Genomic DNA, 14,933 nt, shown 5'->3' on the forward strand with positions numbered 1-14,933 from the left:
GTTATCGGTATCGGTTTCAAAAAACCAATATCGTGCATCCCTAATGCAGTTTTCTTAACATTGGTTCAAATTAGATTAGGAAAAATCTATATATTGCCTTGCTTAGAGTATGGCAACATATAAGTCGAAACTCTTGTATCGTATCCTATTCAGCATTTTCTTTGCCGATACAAATCCCGTTTGCCTCAGTGAGAAAGTGTAGGGACAGGGAGAAGCCGGATGGACAATATCCGTCTTTAGTCGTGTCTAAAATAATAGTTTGTACCAATTGCCATTTCATATAAATGTGTAGAATATTGAGTGCAGTGATCATCATGTGTGACACTTGAATACAAACTTTGGAATTAGACCTTTTTAGTGTGTTAAAAATACATTTATCTTACAAATCTTAAAGAGCATGCATTTATATCTGCCAGCTGCCGCCCCCCCCCCCCCCTGCTGTGATGATGCTTAGATAATGTCCCCCGACTGCGTTGCTTCTATGTAAAAGACAAGGTGTGATCATATGGCAACCATCGCCTCCCTACAGTTATTGTGTATTCGCCTATTCATATCTTTGACGGACTACATTTGCATTTGAACAATGCACATCTTAAACATTTGCATATCATCAGCTGTAAGAACTGGTCAGGCACGGATCGTGTCTCCATCATAACGCAACACAGCAGTTGTTGCCGTTTATGTTGCTCCCATGTGCCCCCCCCCCCCCCTCATCTTCAGCTCGATTCAAGACATTTAGCAGAAATAGTAACTCAATAATTGGATTCTAGCATTGGAACCTCGGATAAATGAGCGGGGCTTTACTGTCCCCCATATGGACATTTACTTTGTGCAGTTATTTGTTTATGGATATTTTCATAGTGAATCACACTGACTAATCAACTAAATATATAACCGCTATAGCATTTATAGCCTGAGTATTTGAAACACTTTTTTTCCTGATGTATACAATGTCATAAATGTGCTTATATTATCATAAAATAATTTGACACACAATGATAAACGCACAATAAAATAAGAGGAACGCTCCAGGAAATACATTTGAGCATGACTATTATTCTACAGAAACTTGAATTAAAAAATATCCTAGGTGTTAGGCTGCAGCTAATGATTATTTTAAAAAGCAATTAATCTGACAATTTCTTATTCTACAATTTAATCTTTTGTCAATAAAAAAATCAGAAACTGTGACATTTGCCCATCACAATATCCTGGAGCTCTATGGTGACCATTGAATATTTTCTTTTTTGCCAGAGCAACAGCACTAACCCCAAAGTATTGTATAATGTAAGACCATTAAAAGCAGAACAATTCTCACAATTGTGAACCTTGAGATATCAATCTTTGCCATATTTGCCTGACAATTCCATAAGTTAATCAAATACCATAGTAGTTGACTGTTTAATTGACAAATTGTTGAGACCTTTCATGCAATTAGTTTGTCATACCTACTTGCAATTATTCTGTTCAAATGAGGCGTTTTTCCGAAAGAGCGATGCATTATTCTTTATAAATGACGTCCTAGGTATCACTGAGCAGCTAAGGAGCTTGGTGACGCAGAAAATAATAGCTACATTGGCAAATTTCGTCCAGTTATTAAAACGTACACTATTACGTTTCTTTAAAACATGGTGATAATGATAGCCTATTGGCTCTCTATTCAAACATGTTACCGACTAATTATATATCATTTTAAGAGCCTTGAATGCAGTAAATGTTCTTAAATAGACATCACCTCTCTCACCATTTAACAACATTACAAGGGGAAGAGAGCATTGGAAAAACAAATAGACGGTCAGTGGTTTAAAAAGAACTGAACAACAGCGGTATTATCACAAAACCATGTTTCATTGATCACTTCATTCACTAATAATGGGGGCGATGACAGTGAGCTACTGTCCTTCTCATTAGGACCTTATTGGCCTGTCAGAGGACTGTCTGCTCTGGGCACACGGGGCACTGTCATATCCACGCTGCCGGTCGATTGATGGTCCATTAACAGCCTATTAAACACGACTAAGTGAAGGCGTTAGGAGTACAATGTTGGGCCAATGGGGGTTTCCCACTCCACAGCATGGTTCTTGTGTCCGTTAATAGACCCTGGTGGATTGCTGTTATAAAGTGTGGCTGGTCTGATATAATAGTCATTTCAAATTCAAGGCCATGGCTTTTAAAATACTGTTTGATTTAGTTGGAATGCCTCTCATGTGCAGCTACTACCATCAGTATTTAATCAGTACAAATGGCAATTTTGTTCATACAGCTTGGCAGGTATACTTCAGGTTCTGTTTCAATTTTGAAGACTTTGGATACTTAAGCTTCGTAAAATGTATATTGGAAAATATTGTCAAAATCTCTACAGTCCACATAGCTGAGATCATGTGGCCCTTTTTTGTGAGAACATTTCAAGCAACCCAAACATCTTTAAAGGTATTCTAGAGATTGACCTGCATTTGAACCAAGAGCCAATGTTAGTTATTGTCATGGTTTCTATATGCCCAAAAATCTCTGCTTTTACCAATGCCTACTAGGTGTTATCAGAGGGACCGTAACAGTACTGAACCTTTGTGACTGGTCAAACATAAGCCTTGAGATGGCAACATGTATTCCTGCTGCATGTAAATATCAGGACTTTGGACATATAATGTTAAATAGATAATGCAGCTGACTTTTGTTTAATGTAAAACAACTAAATAAAGGAAGTCACAAAGAAAAGAAAAACATAAACTTTCATTGTATTTGCTAATTGTTTGAATAGATTATTTGTAAAGAACCAGAAAAAACTCACTCATTCGGCCTGTCTTGACTTTTCTGCTGCTTTTGATTATGTTCACCATGTCTCTTTTCTACATATTCATTCCAACTTCATCGTAGCACAGACTCTTTTTTTTGTTTAAGCTATACCATTAAGCCACTTTATTAGCCATCGTTGGTCTGTTAACCTTCATAGTTGTTGAGTTGTGGTAAAGATTCAAACACAAATTGACTCATAAAATCAAGCCCCTGGAATATATATTGCCAACTATCCTAAGGGGCTTATAGTTTATAGCAAGATTTGGTTGAATTGCTATTGTAGGTCTGCATTTGGTTGTAAAAAATTGGGCCGCCCAAAAAACCTAAGATGCCAAATAGACATCATTGAGTGCAAATGCGAAGACTCTTGATCTTGAGAATATGGAGGCTGGATTTTGCCACTAACAACTTTTTCCTTTGTGTTTCAGGTTAGCATTATATGTGTACGAGTACCTGCTACATGTGGGAGCACAGAAGTCCGCACAGACCTTCCTGTCTGAGGTAAGATGACATCCATGTCCTGAACTAGTTTCAAAACAACAAGTCCTCCAACTCATACGACCAACTAGGTCGATTGTTCAAGCGCATATTATGACCAAATAGGTCGATTATTCAAGCGCTTATTACGACCTTTAATCACGTTTTAAAGTTTTCGACCTCTAGTGCTACCGTTGACTGCAAAAGCTCCGGTGGGTCATATATTCACAAATAACCCTCTCTGGAAATCCTAAATTGTAGGATAGTTTGGCCATTAAAATGCTTTTTGATTAGATTTCTAGCGAGAAGTATATATTGTACTTTTAGAATCCACGTCCAGTAGGGTGGTCCTTCGTGAGAGGTACATTTTTTGAATTCATTTATTTTAAGCTCCAACCACCGTAATTCGTTATACTTGTCAAGAAATGTTATTCAAATTCCAACAACATTTACCCCTCCCTCATCAACCTTGAAGTTTAGCCTCTATTAGTCAAGAAAACTCCTGGTGGTTATGGGGGTTGGAGCTTAGACTTTCCGCCTTTCAATTTAAAGGACTACCCTAACATCCAGTGGATTTGTAGGATCTATAGTTTGATATATATTACGAAGATTATTTGAGGTCTCGCCAGGAGAACGTGTATATACTACGTCTTTCCCCCTATTCATTTCTATTGACGGCAGCGTCCATGTAAAGTTAGCGTCAACCCTCATGGGGTGAAAACAGTATTTCCGGTCTCGAAGTTTTCATAATAAAACCGTATTCCCCTCACTGTCAAATGATTTTACAGTAATATATGCAGTACTCATCCACTAAAAAACATCAGTTTATCCTTGTTAATTACACAACATTAATTGGTTTAAATTGTGTACACTGCTTTTGTGTTTTTCCCATAGGTTTTTCCCTTTCGATTCTGAGTGACACATTTCTTTTTTCAGAGGTTTTGATGCTAAAACATCAAACTACCCATAATCCTCAGCTATCGTTGAAGCTCTGTGATTGGATGTTTTAGCCGCAATGCAAGTTTGGATATGTTGTTCATGCGATGTGAAATCCGAAAACATTTAAAAAAAAAAAAAGAATAATAATACTTTATTCAGAGTGCTTACTTTTCTCTTTGAAAGTCATCACATAACGGCATTGTAATACATGGTTCGGCTGCATTAAATAGTACACATCTGCCGTAGTTCTTTATTTATAGAGCCCTAATTAGAAGGCCTTTTGACAAACTGGAAGAAATGACGCCTAAACTGAATATGTGACGTGGATCATAAATATATCAGCAATTAAACAACATCTTCAATTTCTCTTCACACAATACATCTCCTTGCAGTATCAATACTAATTCGGCTGACTTTTATATTTGATCCAATTGGTAGATAGGTTATATTTACACCATAACGGTGCACAGCTGATAGACTAGGGCTGTGCAATTTAATCGATCCTGCGATATATATCGATATTTAGTTTTCCGAGAAAGTATCGATATTTCAGCCGCGGGTATCGATACATTAAGTCTGATAACTGTGTTCGTTATTCTCTCGTCCAGGAGAGAAGCTTTAAAAAGGAGACTAATTGAGTGTCCGAGAAGGTTCAAATGTATACTTTAATTAATAAAAAGCGCGGTAATGTTACAAGCAGAAGATGGTTCAGTCAGAAAAATAGCTGTGTTCTGGCTCTCGTGAGCGAAGGGAAGAGAGCGAGCTCCACCTTTCCAGCTGTTAAATGTCCTCTGCTGGCTCCTCCCTGTGGGCCGGTTGGCGCTGCTGGGGGCCGGCCCTCCACGTCTCCAATGTTCGTTGTTGCACATTACAGAGGATTCAGACATTTTACATTAAATATATAACTAAACACGCCTTTTCTCCTCCTTATCTCTTTCATGACTTTTCATTTAATACATTTTAAACGCTGTAATCAATCCAAAAATACCTCACGGCTGGTATCATTTCCGGTAGTTCCGAATGTTGTCTCATGCTACCCACGTCTGTAAACAAACGTATTCAAATAAACTGTACCTTCATTTAATATTCAGCAATAATAATATCTCAACGTCTATAGTTGTAGTGTTGAAATCAGTAGGTTTCGGTGTGCAACACTCCGTGTCATATCGCTACTAAATTCACCTCTATAGTAAATGGTATATTAGCCACATGCTAAATGCTAACCGGAGATGAAGGATTTTCAGAATAAAAGCTTAACAACTGGTTGTGCACAAGAACTTCTGGTTTTTCAGTATAAAACAGCATTTAAACTGACGGTATGTTTATGGTACTTTACAAGTCCCATTCAAATCCCCCGTGTTCCGCCACCTGCTGCACCTTTTAATTCTCTATTGTCCATTGTGATACTGCACTTTATGTACTTACTTTTCAAAGGCTTGTAAGCTACAGTTTGCACTGTTTCAATAAATGAAACTAATTTCCTCACCACATCTTTTGATTCATTTTGTCCAGCATTTGCAAGCTGTAGACTCTGTCAGAGCCATATATTGTATAATTTATGCTTTCAGTTTTCAGTTGAATTAATTCAATCCAAGTCAATGGAACACTCACAAGATGTCACCAAAATCACACTGTCCCTTTAAAATCTTTCAGAAAATGATATAAGTGTATCGAATTATATCGAATCGTAGCGAATCGTATCGTTGGCTGAATATCGTGATATATATCGTATCGTTGGCTGAATATCGTGTATCGTATCGTATCGTGAGATTAGTGTATCGCTACAGCCCTATGATAGACAGGGACGTTTTTAAAGATATTACTGATTTTCTTTGAATTAAAGAATGTTTTAATTTCACAACAAAGTTAATAGTAATATTATGTTTGATTTTATTATGTTTCATTAACTAGACCACTGGGTCATGTTAAGACCATATTTTCTGTCGGTTTGGTGTTACAAATATCAAAACAATATGTGTGGATAACAATAAATCCGTCATAAACTAAACTGGAAATTATAATGGGAAGTATAATTTATTGTGAACTATATACTGTAAAGGTGACAGTTTTTTTAACCCGCACCGCCTAGTGGTTAAAGCATGTTATTGATTTTTTTTGTTGAATATGTTATATTTGATGAAAAAATGTTAATATTAAGAGTAGCCTACATACAAAATAGGGGGAAAGTATAAGGTCAATGATAGAAATATAGAATAGAAAATATCAAGAAGATACTCTAGTGATCTCTACAATAAAACAGTTGTGTGCAGGACGTCCAAAGATATTCATAGGAGGATGTGCAAAACAGACAAACTAATAAAACTTTATTTAGACATTAAAGAATACTTTATGGTCTTCTTTTGAATAAGAAAAAAACGTTGGGGGCATCTATAGATACATATTAATCCTGGCAAAGTACTTATATATTCTATATATAGTCTAATATATTGCATAGTTTATTTTGGCACTTGACAATCACCTTTCCCTGAATTTTACTCAGGTGTAACTAAAGTCTGCTTTAAGGGTTGTTTATATTTCACATAATTAATCAGAATCTGCAAAGTAACTAAAATAAATGTAGTGGAGTAAAAATACCAGGTTAACCTCTTAATTGTAGTGGAGTAGAATTACAAAGTAACAATAAATTGCATGTTGTACATGCTGCTGGAACAAAAACATGTCCCAACTTGGGATCAATAAAGTATATATTATCTTAAGATGATCGATGGCTACTGCCATATTTTCAAAATGTGCCTCTGAATCTTGACAAGTGCATATTTCAGGCTTATCAATGAACAACAGGAGGGGTCACAGACATAAGACCAGCTGTTAAATAAAGCTATTCAGACCTCAGCTGTCATGTGGATATATATTAATGCTTCCCATTATGGACACAAGCAATTTTCACCCATTTATTAATTATATGTTTTTAATGTGATAACACCAATGTGTTTCCCAACCCCTAAACCTCCAGGGATGTACACAGTTGAATACTGGCAACTTCTAATTATGGGGAATACGAAAACGTCTTTTAAAACTACAATTCCCAGTAGAGACGTGCCATAGAACATGTTGCGAAACACAATTAGCCAGCATGTGTAGTTCTGGGGGGTGGGGCCCGTTCGAGTCCAGTTTCGGATAGTCTGCCGTGGTTTCATTCCATTTCAAAGAGCTGTTTGACGCTTGGCGTAACCTTGGCGCACTGCCACTCCATCATCCAATCACAGAGCTTGATGACTAATCACGGGGTTTGTCAAGCAAAGCGGATGTTGAAGTCCCAAACGATAGCTGAAGATTATGGGTAGTGTAGTGTCTTCGGCCATCCTAAACTCCGAAAAAACTTTGTTTCTCCGAATTGAAGGTTAAAAACACAAGCATTATACACAATTTAAACCAATCAATGTTGTGTAATTAACAAGGATAAACTGATGTTTTTTAGTGGATGAGTACGGCAGATATCACTGTAAAATCATTTGACAGTGAGGGGAATACTTCCGGTTTTATTATGAAAACTTTGAGACCGGAAAAACTGTTTTCACCCCGTGAGGTAGGGCTGCTCGATTATGGCAAAAATCATAATCTCGATTAGTTGGGTCAATAATTGATATCACGAATAATTAAAACCATTATCCATTTACTTTGAAAACATTCATTTATTGCAAAAATAAATGTGAACAGTATGTTTTTAACAGTTGATTACCCTGAACTTATTTCATTCAACTGAAATACCAATAAAAAAAAAATGTAAAAAAGAAATTGTTTTATTTCAATTATGTTGTTTTCATAATCGTTGCAAGCCAAAATCGTAAGTGCGATTAAAATACGATTAATTGAGCAGCCCTACCGTGAGGGTTGACGCCAACTTTACATGGACGCTGCGGTCAATAGAAATGAATAGGGGAAAGATGTAGTATATACTAGGGATGTAACGATATACCGAATATCGCGGTATCGCGGTAAATAAACATCCCAATACCGTGGTGAGACTGACAAAATCTACCGCGATTTTGTTTTTTAATTAATTAATTTTTTGGATATTTTTTTTTAAAAACACTTTTTTGTTTTAAACCTTTATTTAACCAGGTGGTCCCATTGAGATCATCGATCTCTTTTTCAAGAGAGACCTGTCCAACATGGCAATAAGTAGGTTACAACATGAACATAAAACAACAGAACACAAAAGGACATCGTATTTATAGTGCTACATTTACACACCTAGAGACATTGACAAGTTCCAACAGTATATTTATATCTCGCCCTGTCAATAAGCCTCACCTCCAAAACTGTATTGTTTTTGAAGTGATGGAGAGACAATGCAGTTTGACCCACTGCTGTCACCCATGGCCAAAGCATATCTCTCCGTCCCACTGAGGTGGCGTTAGACTTTTTCGCTGTCCGTCATTTTGACAGACAGGATCGTAAAATGTCCGTCATAATCCCTTATTACCCGTCGGGTCTGAACTGTTCACAAGAGAGCACACTCGTGAACTGTCAACAGGGGGGGGCGGTGTTATGCCGTGTATGCATGCACCTCGCGGGAGCGCACACAGCGTAAAGCAAAACCTCCCAGACATGTGTTGATCTGTACGGTTTGGAAACTATATCATTTCCTTTTGGAGGGCATGCATAACACGGCATAACACCAGAGCCTCGCTGCGGGGAAACGTTGGCGCTGTTCCGAGTTTGTTCTAATCTGTCAAAATGACAGACTGCTTTCAGATTTTTCCGTCATTGATAAATTAGATATTCGGTTAACGCGACCACTGCTGTCCCAGCAACATCAGTACCAAGCGAGAGAGTTTTTTCCAGAGCAGGGGATATTGTAAATGCCCAAACATCCCAGCTTATAAATACCTGGAAATGTGGACATTCTCATATTCCTAAAAACCTGTCTGATGATGCTGAGTGAGTGACTTAGTGAGTTTGAGTTGAGTTACTTGAAAAACTAAAGTGAAACTTGATTTCCCTTTGATTACAGGGTCTGATTATTAAATGTCCTTGTTTATTCGTGAGATGCAGTGGCACAAAGAAAATGCCTACTTTGTTTGGTAGTACTATAGGTACAAAAACACTGGTTTTCTTGTTCTAGTCTGTTACTGTCACTTTGTTTTTGACACTTTAAAATACTGCTATCCTACTAAAATGCTGTACAAATCAGATGTATTATGTAATAAAGAAACATTTTCCGAGTAAAACAAATTTTTATTGAAAAGATTTAAAAAAAAATGTTCTTTATTATTCAATATCGCGATAAATACCGTACCGTGGACTTATTATCGTACCGTGAGTTTTTGGTATCGTTATATCCCTAGTATATACATGTTCTCCTGGCGGGACTTCAAATCATCTTCGTAGTATCTATCAAACTATAGATCCTACACATCCACTGGATCTGGATTCTAAAAGTACAATATACACTTCTCGTTAGAAATCTAATCAAAAAGCATTTTAATGGCCAAACTACTCTACAATATAGGATTTTCCAGAGAGGGTTATTTGTGAATATACGACCCTCCGGAGCGTTTGCAATCAACGGTAGCATCAGCCCATATGCCGCAAATTGTTGTTTCTTACACGACCACTAGAGGTGCTAAACTTTCAAACGTGACTATAGGTCGTAATGAGCTGCTGAACAATCAACCTATTTGGTCGTGTTTTGGAGGAGGACAGGCTGTTTCAAAAGCACTGAGCCAATTCTTGTTATTCTCTCTTTGTCTTAAATTGTGTATCTAGACTGGCGCTAGGTAGGAAAATAAAGAATTAGTGATGATTTTACATTGGCCTTGGTGATTTGTGAATAAAAACGGCTTTCCTCAGTAGTAAAACTACACACGCTATGACCCAGCTAAAGTGAATGTTTACAACAACTTGTGGTGTCAGAGCAAACATGCTAAACGTGACCTGAGCTGTTGCATTAATTTTTCAAGAGGAAATCCTATAAAGTTACACCAGATCATGCTCCCTGTCTGCCATTGGTAATCTTAGTGTAAAAACATCTGACGCAGTTGTCTTCGGACATTGTAGACATGGTGTTGACTGTTTACATTTCCTCCTAAAAGCCCTTTTGGTGAGTACATGACTTGCCCGTATCCATAAAGCATGTCATATGTAAAGAAAGGCAGACAGGACAGAGATGTTACAGAAGGAAGATGGAGATCGACAGAGGCAGATAGATGCTTATCTTCCCGTCCGAGGCCATTGACAGTTTGAGACTGACTGATTATGCTCTTAACCCCTGGACCTGCAGACATAATCCTCTCTCTAGTAGCCACAAGTGACTCTTCTCTCCTCTCCTCCAGATTCGATGGGAGAAGAATATTACATTAGGGGAGCCTCCTGGATTCCTCCATTCGTGGTGGTGGTGAGTTTCAGTTTGCTATTCTTTTTTTTCTCCCAGTGTTTGTTTTGATACAGTAAGCTTATCCATGTTGTTTACTTGTGTGAGTAAACAGTTTTTACAGTACATGTCTAAAGCTGTGTATCATACCTCAACATACATACTCAATCATTAACAGGACTCTAGTGACCATCATACACGTCTGGGTATTGTTTGTGTTATTACGATACTAACACCAGTACCCTTACGGCCCCTACACACGGCGGCGTGCGTTGCCGCTTCAACGCTTCTACCCATTCACTTTGAATGGGGTGACGTCACGATTCGCCGAACTGCATTCTGGTAGTAAAGCGTAGCTTCTCTCAAGGTGCTCGCTGCAAAAGTAGAGCAATGTTCTACTTTTGCCGCCTCGACGGAGCCAATCAAATCCCTCGTATGTAAATCTGACAGTACAAGCAGTAGCCAATCAAACCGGGTGTATGTTGGGAGAGCCAGACCGCAGTTATTTCCCATATGTCAACAAAAGGAGGAGAAAATGATCGTGGCGGTAGGGAACATACAGGGATACAAACCGGGGGAGCCAGGCATGGGGGGAGGTGGCAGAGACAGTGGGGGAAACTGGTAGGTTTTCGCTTGTTTGGGGAGTTTATATCCAGTGTACTTCGTTTGAATGGACAGCTAGCAAGCATAGACAGTATATTTAGCCAGCATGGATGTAGCATGAATGCTTTGCTTTGTATGTCCGGGGCGGGACATTCATGTGGTTGGTTGTTGGTCGGGCTGCTCGCGTTGATTCCCCAAGCTCAAGACACACCCACCGCCAAGCGGCAACGCACGCCGCCGTGTGTAGGGGCCGTTACAGTAATAGCGACACTAATAAAGCACTTCATTTGATGAGTAGTTATCCTACTTCATTGATGCCCATCGTGTGGTAACGTGAAATGCCACCACCTCTCTTCCAGATCCAAATGTTTTTTTAACACAAAATATTTTGTTATTGCATTTACAAAATGATATACAATAGTAGGTAAAAAAGTATAAATTGCTAACTCTGTGAAATACATTAAGTTGACGTCAGAACACCATAATTGGGTTGTAGCGGATTTGGTAATAGGCCAATAACATGCCACATTAAACTGAATAACGCTTGTGATGATTGGCTGCCAGCAAAATCCGATAAATGGCCCTCTTTTGTCAGATCTGTGTAGAAAAAGGATCTAAATCAGGCATCTTTTGACCAAAGAACTTTTGATAATACTTGGTTCTGGGATATTTTAGTACCTATTCTAAGATCTCATCCTAACCTAACATAAATTCATTACTGTCACATGCACAAACGGTAGCTTGAATGGTCTGAAGGCTCATGGCAGAGCCAAATAAATGTTAAGCATGTTCAACTCATAAATGATATAGACATCAACAGATTCATGTTTTGAAAATGACCAGATTTTAACTTATTGTTGGTGCTCCAGTCATGATTGAAATGACTTCCGGAGATGGGAGGTGGAGCAGAGTCTCAGCCTGGGGTTGACCAGACTCTGTGAGGACGTGACCCCTCCCTCCCCGTCTTCTCCCCTCCTCCAGTTCTCCATCCTTCACCCCCGATCCTGAAACAATAGATCCAGATGGTTAGGGAATGGACTCCCATCCCCCCCTCACCCTCTCTTCACCCTTTGTGTGCCCCTCACCTCCCACTTTTCTCCTTTGTTCATGAGGGAGAGGGATTCTTAGCAGATTAACCCGTTGCATTCCATGTTCCTTTGTGTCACCTCTCCCTCCGCTGTCTTCCTCCTCCCCCCGTCCCCCTCCTGTCATTTCTGCCCCTGGCTAAGATTTGACCCTTGCGGTCATCACCTTAAGCTCCGATCAGTGGTTTCACTTGTTTTTGAAATTGCAGGTTCAGTTCATAGTCAAGCTTTTTGCAGGAAATCAGGATGGGTCAAGGAATCACACAACACTTAAAGTAATTATAAAATATGTTTTACTGTAAAACCCTAGTTAACATGCAGCTGGTAATCAGTAATCTGATTTCTCCCCCTCCCCTATTTTGAGTCTTTTCCAGGGGATTTGTTGACAATGAGAGGATACAGATTATATCCAGCCTTATTCTTTCCATCAAATAGAGTAATAGACTCAGAGACCTAAGAAACAAAAGCATCTTACGTTTGTGTAATTGGTATATGTCTTACTTCTGTAACATAATAACATGGCTACGTAACACTCACGCTCCTATTGGCTAGCACTCCAACACATTGTATGTGATATCCTAAGGGAAGGGACATCTCTAAGTGGTTGACGAATCACAACAGAGCCGGCCAGCTAACCAATCAGAGCAGACTGGGCTCTGGTTTCAGACAGAGGGTGAAAAGAGGTAGTAGTATGAGAAAAGTAAAGTCCTGCCTGACTCTCACCATACTACTTCCCTGATGGCTCCCACAGGATTGTTGACATCCTCGTGGATTCATCTTCTTATTACAGACACATGCATTTCCAAACATTTGGACTACCTATGTTGTAAAATGTATTATCTCTTCGATTTACACATGGCATCTATTGCATGTCTGTCCGTCCTGGGAGAGGGATCCCTCCCCTGTTGCTCTCCCTGAGGTTTCTCCCATGTTCCCTTTAAACTGTGGGTTTTCTCTGGAAGTTTTTCCTTGTACGATGTGAGGGTCTAAGGACAGAGGGTGTCGTTTTGTCATACTGATATTCTGTACACACTGTGAAGACCACTGAGACAAATGTAACATTTGTGATATTGGGCTATATAAATAAACATTGATTGATAGTAATCAAGGAGACCGATAACCGATATTTGGAACTGATATACATTTGCAGTAAAATCAGAAAATCTTGGTGTCAAAATGTAGAATAACAACTTCTTTGAAATGCCTTTTTATGTTTAATGAACTTTTCAACATCCTAAAACTGGTTTCCTCTCTGTGACCCCGAGTAAAGTAAATTAAGTAAAAATAAAATAAAAACTACTAAAACTTGTTCTGAACTTCTGATATTTGAGTCTCACTCATTTAGTAGTCCAAATTCAGCAGCACCAGATTGTGGTGCAGAAAGCAGAGTTGCTGCGAGGCTCCACTAGCAGCCGTCCCAGTCGTCCCAGCGCATCACAGTTTCTCTGCTGCGAGACGCTGGCTGCAGCCCGGAAAATCAGATAGCGCTGTGGGCGGGACATTGCTCGTGAACAGTGGTGACTGCAGCCAGAGAAACGGCTTCATCAGAGCTAAAGTTGTATCGGAAATTTGATTTAAAAAAAAGGCCGATACCGATAATCTGTAAAATGCGGAATATCGGCCTTGATAATCGGCCAGGCCGATAATTGGTCGACCCCTAATAAGAATAAACAAGTTGAAATGATTTGTTATTGGTTGTGATCATATTCTAAAGATGTTTGGATTATTGAAAAGTATACAGCTGAAAACGGGTCCCACAGACCCAAACAGCGCACAAAGGTTAAAGGTAAGCATATAATAATGTTAAAATGTGCTAATATAGTGTAATTTTGTGTAAAGTGTAAAGTGTTTTTTGCGGTGTAATACACCGCAAAAAATAAAAAAAAAGAGGTGTAAAAGTAGCCCCCGACTTGTTTTATTTTTTTAAAGTAGCTCTCCTCCTAAAAAAGGTTGGAGACCCCTGTTATAGAACGATACATTTGACAATTTTAAGCTTGGCCTACCATTTTATTGGAGCGATGAGGAACAGGTGGGGCTTGAAAAGGCCCACCTGTTCAAAGTGGGGAATGACAGAAAAAGGCACCAAATACAAATAAAATGTGTTTTATTGCATGTGGGTATCGCAGATTCTTTGCATTCTTGTGATTATTTGTTATAGCCTTTTTACTTGCTCTTATGAGGAATATTAAATGAAAGCTACACAAAGTGGGCCACTGGATGAAGAATAGTATTCACTGTGTGGCTGAAGGACATTACTGAAATTACCAGTGTACATATTACAAAGGAACACATATTTAAAAACCTGTAGATGTAGAATTACTGACTGGTAAATGCTCTTTGAAAAGTACAGTATCGAGTGTAACTTTTCACCTCAGGGGGTGGCTCTGCTGAGTCAGAAGAATGAACATCAGGCTTTTAAAGCACTATCAGCAATGTGATACCAAGGACATGTTTTAATAAAAAGAAAATGAAGGAACAGAATAATAACCTAAAAGCAAAAAAAGCACGGATACATCTTGAGAATAAGTGCGTTCTCTTGTTCATTAAGGGCCAAAACCTAGATGTAGGTTGTGCCTTGCCTTGTACCTAAAATAAATAATATAATGTATTTTATACCTGGGCAAACATCCTTTTCTTTACCTCCTCTCCTTGTTGAGGCTTACAGTGAAGGGACAGATAACCTTGTTGAATAGAAGTTT

The 14,933-nt window shown here is 38.7% G+C and overlaps 1 protein-coding gene across 2 annotated transcripts in view; it reads left to right on the forward strand.

Moving 5' to 3' along the window:
- Window positions 1-14,933, forward strand: part of LOC117467694 (single-stranded DNA-binding protein 3) — a 47,009-nt gene that overhangs the window by 4,793 nt on the left and 27,283 nt on the right. For both annotated transcript variants that reach the window (XM_034111510.1, XM_034111511.1), the window contains exons 2-3: window positions 3,222-3,294; window positions 10,509-10,570. In XM_034111510.1, the coding sequence (XP_033967401.1) occupies window positions 3,222-3,294; window positions 10,509-10,570 (135 nt within the window). The remainder of the gene's footprint in view (window positions 1-3,221; window positions 3,295-10,508; window positions 10,571-14,933) is intronic.

The sequence above is a fragment of the Pseudochaenichthys georgianus genome, chromosome 22, assembly GCF_902827115.2.
Source record: "Pseudochaenichthys georgianus chromosome 22, fPseGeo1.2, whole genome shotgun sequence".
In the NCBI taxonomy this organism is placed as follows: Eukaryota; Metazoa; Chordata; class Actinopteri; order Perciformes; family Channichthyidae; genus Pseudochaenichthys; species Pseudochaenichthys georgianus.